General features: G+C 30.6%; 1 protein-coding gene across 1 annotated transcript; it reads right to left on the minus strand.

Moving 5' to 3' along the window:
* Nucleotides 1-32: 32 nt before the first annotated feature.
* Nucleotides 33-1,975, minus strand: LOC100881485 (chymotrypsin-1-like). Its single transcript, XM_003700837.3, has 5 exons — nucleotides 1,924-1,975; nucleotides 1,583-1,769; nucleotides 744-996; nucleotides 432-569; nucleotides 33-347 (listed from the first exon to the last, which is right to left on the minus strand). Exons 1-5 carry the CDS (start codon nucleotides 1,973-1,975, stop codon nucleotides 153-155), a joined length of 825 nt encoding a protein of 274 aa, XP_003700885.1. The 3' UTR covers nucleotides 33-152.
* Between the last annotated feature and the right edge of the window lie 4,042 nt (nucleotides 1,976-6,017).

Consider the following 6,017-nt stretch of genomic DNA (forward strand, 5'->3'; position numbering starts at 1 on the left):
ATACAGGATTATACGAATTATGTTTACACACATTGTTGTACAACACTTTATTGCAAAATAAATAAATTTGAATTACATTTGTGATTGCCAAAAGTTAGAATAATATATCGTAAATCATTAGAGCTAATTAGGAACGTATAGTGCTCATCTGTTTAAGCGACCAAAACAGAGTCCTCGGGAAGAAAATCAAATTCGGTATTAGCGAGATATGTCTGTTGTTGCTTGATCCAGGATGTGAAGGAGGACACTCTGGTGTAGACATCAGGCTTTCCAACACCGCAAGGTATTCCGAAGGATACAATACCAACTTGTACGTTGTTGACAACAAGAGGACCACCAGAGTCACCCTAAAAATTATGAAAAATGTGTGAAAGATAAGTTTATTTCACTTGTATTACGTGGGGTAGAAAATGAGTTACATTTCTACTTACGTTGCATGCACCTTCTCCGTATTTGGTGAAAGTACAGATGTGAGAATTCCCTACGTTGCTGTGTGTCTTTCTGCACTGCGGCACGCTCAGAACGTGGAGATTTATGTACTGGAGATTGTTTGGTACATTACCGCCAGCCTGAACAGACAAATTTAATTAAATCTTTCATGTACTTGCAATCGAGCGAGTTGTTATTAAATATTTTTCTGTAATATTCGTCTTGAAAATGACTTTATGACTTTAATGAAACTAGGCAAAATTATTTCGGAAACGATAATATTCAAAATAAAATAATCATAATGTTACACTTACCCTAAGAGTTCCCCATCCGGACAAAACGCAGGACGATCCATCATAAGAGTTGCTGCCAGAAGCTAACGAGATGGGTTTAACCAAATTGTTGAAGGCAATGTTTCTATTGACACGGATTACAGCTACATCGTTGACAAGAGTTCTTTGACTGAATCCATTATGATAGACAGCTTTCTCTACTCCGTAAGAAACTCCACCTGAGTTCAAGTGGTTTGTTCCAACTACGACGGTGATGGCGTTCATGTTGCCCATTCTATCGAACAAATGTATTTTGTTAACGTTGATGTATTATTTGGGAATTCAGAATCTTAGAAGTGTAGGAGCTTGAAAGTCTGGTACATTTGAAATTTGCAGTTGAGGAAATTTTGTACCTTGATAATTTAGAGTTGTTGATTTTTAGAACCTTAGAAGTTTAAAAACTTGAGAATTTGGTGCAGGCTTAGCTTTGCAATTTTGTGAAATAGGACGTTGGTAATTAACGACCATAGGTATTTAGAACCTTGAAAATTTAGAACTTAAAAATTTCGTACATTGATAATTTTGAAACAGTGAGAATTTAGTACGGTGGTGATTTGGAAGGTGGGTATGTGTAATCTTGAAAGTTCGAAACCTTGGAAATTTGGTGCATTGGTAATTCCGAATTTTGTAAATTTGATACATTGGTAATTTGGTGCATTGGTAATTTTGAATTTTGTTAATGTGATACATTAGTAGATTGGGACGATAGGATTTTAGAACCTCAAAAGTTTAGAAACTTAAAAACTTAGTACGTAGTTTGAAACTTTGGGAATTTGGGAATATCTGAACTTGGTTTGCATAATAATGTTTGCGGCACATACCCTTGGACACAGTGGGCTGCAGTAAGAATGTGTCGAGAGTTGATGATAGAACCACCACAGAAATGTCTGCCATTTTGTCTCAAGGAGACTTGGTAAGGAAACTTTCCTGAGGGAGCTTCTCGGCCACCAACAATTTGGGGCTCGGGGTCCGCTGCATCAAGAAAATCACGGTTATTGTCTTTTCGGTCTTATAAATACATGTAAATAATAATATTTGACGCATTCACTGCTATAAAGTACTATCGAATAATGTAGAGAAGCATAAGTTACAAACGTTAAATGTTATTATTGTTAGTATGTGAGTATGAAAGATTTGTTAGCTTGAAGAAGATTATACTTACCGAATGCGGTGGCAACTAGGCAGAGAAGGAGAGAAACGCTTAGAACCTTCATATTGAAAGGTATTGCAAATGTAGTGAAGAAAACTGTGTCCACTGCTTTATATACGTACCGAGACCACAAATCTCGACGATAACGATAAACGTTATATGTAATTTTTTATGTATTAAAATCTCACGTGATAACGAACATCGATTCATTGACTTTTTATCATTTATCAAATCTTTGAAGTTTTGGCTGTTAAGAAACGTTTCTCGTCGTTTATTTGATTAAGATATTAATAGGTACTTGAACAACGCGTATAACTGGTACTTAACTAGTATATTTGTTTTTGATATATTTGGTATTTTGGTTTATTGGTATATTGGTATATTGGTGTATTGGTATATTGGTGTATTGGTATATTAGTATATTGGTATATTGGTATATAGGTATATTGATATATTATTTTGTGACTTCAAATTAACTAAATTAAAAAATTTTTTTAAACATTGCAGTACATAGAAGTGTGTAGTCCAAAATTATTTTCAAAAGCTTTCGAATCGCAAAAATTTGAAAAACTTTTCTTTAAATAATAAGAAATACAATATTTACTGCCATTAAGAAGAAACCATAAACATTATACAGAAACGGTAGAATGGGTGGAATAAGTGACCAAAGCTGTTTGCAAATCATTAGAGTTGAATAAGGGTCGTGTCCGCAAGGAATAAAGGGTGAAAGTACTAATATGGCTGCCTACATCCCAAATCATGTTAATGTCTTAAAGAAATTTTCCCAATTTCTGGAATTTCATTAACGTCAGCATTACATATTAAAACACAATCTCCTACAACTTCCTAATCAATCTCACTTGAACATAATCAGTTAACGACGACTTGAAGTTACGAATCTGCTTTAAAATTAGACACGTAATTGTTGATCAATATCTGGCAATCTTTTGCGCAGTAGATTCATGTACAAATGAATTACATTGAAAGTGAATGAAATTAAGTTCCGAAATCAAGATTGTATTTTATCGAGTCAAGCAAAGTCGAAAAACAGGAAATTTTTGATGGTGTACAGCGTTATACATCGATAATGTGTATAATAAAGCATTAATCAGAACAAAATTAAATGATTTTGTTTATATTTTTTATTTAAGAAAATATCTGCGATTTATTACGGAAATTATTGTTCTTTGAAATTTCTTTAAATAAAAGTTCTCATGAAACAGTTATTTTGGAATTTGTGTCAAGTTTGATAAAAATAAGTTCTTTGGTATTTTGAAAAAGGTTTGAAAGATTGATAAAATTACGAAGTTTAATACATTTTTTTTAGGGATATTCATATGTTTGTATCATAAAGGATATGAAAATAATTAATAATTTTATTCAGAAATATGTTATTTATATATTTATTTCATAAGGGACATGAAAATCAATTGGTCAGGTAACGATTGTGCAATATAGGATGAGAACAGTTGGAGGAAGGATATTAGCAAGATCGTATAAATATACAAGTCCCCAGTTTATACTAACCCATAGTTAATAGCAGACATAGTTCGTAAACGAGGCAAGTGCGTATACAGGCTACTTTTATTACAATATGAGCGAAATTTCTTCATTTAGTATGTTTCTATCCTTGTTTTGTTTCACTATATCCCCTTTTATATTTCAGCTAAGAGTACTTGTTCGCAGTATAGAGTACTTGCATAATGCAGTAAAAAGCATTTTATAGCAAATTTGCTAATAATTCTGCTCTTGCCCCATTGCACATGAAATAAAGTTTCAAAGTATTTAACTTCAAGTTACGCTCTAATCCCATTTTCGGGGAAAGTGCAGAGTAGTTGACATTTTAAACAATTTCCTATCAAAATCAAAATGTACAAGGAAAATTAAAGTTCTAGTTAATATTAATGAAATAGTAGTAATTGTGCAAAGCGTTCGATATTGACAGCGTTAAGTATTTACATAGCAGACTGAAAATACTTACGCTTAAATACCAACTTTACAAAAGCCAGTCTGCACTTACCCCACTTCACCTTACTATAATATCTAATAACTTGCAATTAAATTTACAACTTGAAAAAACGAAAATACTTATCAATTTTATATTATAATACATATTTAATGCATATTAATACATTTTCTGTATGTACAGAGTTGTACAGCTAATTATAAGTATTATTATATCATTTAACTAACAATTGTTTATTACATTTAATTTGCAGTAAATTTAACCATAATAATTGATATTACAGTGCTATTAAACAAATAGTATTCTGTTCTTACTACAATGAATAAGAATTTTAATATCTGTACCTATCACACAAAATTTTGTATTTCTCGATATTTAAATTTTTGTTCATGTTCAAATTTATTTCTTTTCCTCATCCAAAGTAAGATGAAATTATTTTTTAGAAACGTCCGATGATTTATGTTTTACTCAAAATTTTACTCTGTTAATAAGTTAGCTTCTAATAAGAACATGTTGAAAAGTTAGCTTCTAATAAGTTAATTGCTAATAAGAACAGCGTCAAGTAATTTGATGTATTGTGTATTCTGCAAATGAATATACCGAGGCGTTTCTAGTAATTCTCGTAGTATTCATAGGGGATTTCCCGTCCCTAAGGATCAGGATAGAAGGCGATTGCGAATAACAAGAACCCTTCGTCGACCGCGAGTCTTGATCCTGTTAACAGGATCATCCGAACACTGCTGATAGAACCAAAGACCGTGAGATAAAACCGAACTCCCTTGGACCTCTTTCTGGCTGTTGTTTCGGGGTCATTGGATCGATTCGGGGAGTAGTATATTTTTCTTCTTGGAAGGATTTGGTCCGAAGCTTTTCTTTCTTACGAGTGGGATTATTCTATGGAAAACAGAATTTTTCCGTCGTTGTAAGATGCGATTGCACCGATTTTAAATTCGTCGCAAGGAAATAAAATCACTAAATATAGTTAAAATCTGTAGAGAAGGCTTCGATTTGAGCTTCAAAAATAACGAATTAAGAAATAAACATTTTTGTAAACTAACAGTCTAGTTTGGATGTTATTTTTCATTTCTTGAATTCTTATGATCTCATTTTTCAGGTGAAAATTTTTCAAGATTGTGTATATGATGTATGCAATTTTTTACTGTTCTTGTTCTGCTGCAATAAAATCACTCTTTAAACTAATCAATTATTTCAGATGTTACAGAAAAGTTCAAACTACTTTATATGAGTGGAAGAAGCTTAGAATTTATTTAGAAAAATACATATATAATACATTTAGAAAAAATATATATATTAAATATCTGTAGTACGTATCTATTTAAATAACATAGCAATTAATTTTAAAAATGTATGTTTAGAAAAGTACCTCCAATAAGTAATTATTTACAAAAATACTTATACCAGGAAACTATTTAGAAAATACCTATATTACCTATAATAGAAAACCTATAGCAAAAAATTTTTATACAAAATACCTGTATTAAATTGCTGTTTAGAAAAAATATCAATATGAATAAAATAGTGTAAATTAATGTAAAGTACTATAAATTATACTATAGTAAATTCCTATAGTATAATACCTACATTATTTAAAAAAAATATGCAACGTTCTAAACATGGCGAAGTTTAAAACAATTATATATAATGTTTTACGATAAAGTCATTCTAGTCATTCTGATTAAGATCTTTTCGTTCCGGAATTTAAACCTTGAACTTCGTACTTAGCAAAATTAATAATCAATATATTACTAGTGACACTAGAAATTTCTTTTTTCTCTGTCGACTATTTTAGATTTAATGATATAAATTAATTAATATCGCTGTGGTTCTACTTACTGTTATTTTTAGATATAATAGAAGCTATTATCTAGTGTTGATTATTATCAAATAATGGATTGCATAAATACAGATAATAAAAACTAGAGATTTATCTCTTTAGATCTTATTAGATTAAATTTTTGTGTTGTTGGTTTATTGGTATTCTTAATATTACGTTTTTGATACGTTAATTGATAAAAATTATATCTCCTAATTTTAAGATTTATTTGACTTAAATTGAATTTAATGGTATAAATGTCTTAATACTAATTTGTTTACCTGGATTAAAATTAAACACTCTGAT

Source organism: Megachile rotundata, chromosome 12, assembly GCF_050947335.1.
Source record: "Megachile rotundata isolate GNS110a chromosome 12, iyMegRotu1, whole genome shotgun sequence".
Classification (NCBI taxonomy): Eukaryota; Metazoa; Arthropoda; class Insecta; order Hymenoptera; family Megachilidae; genus Megachile; species Megachile rotundata.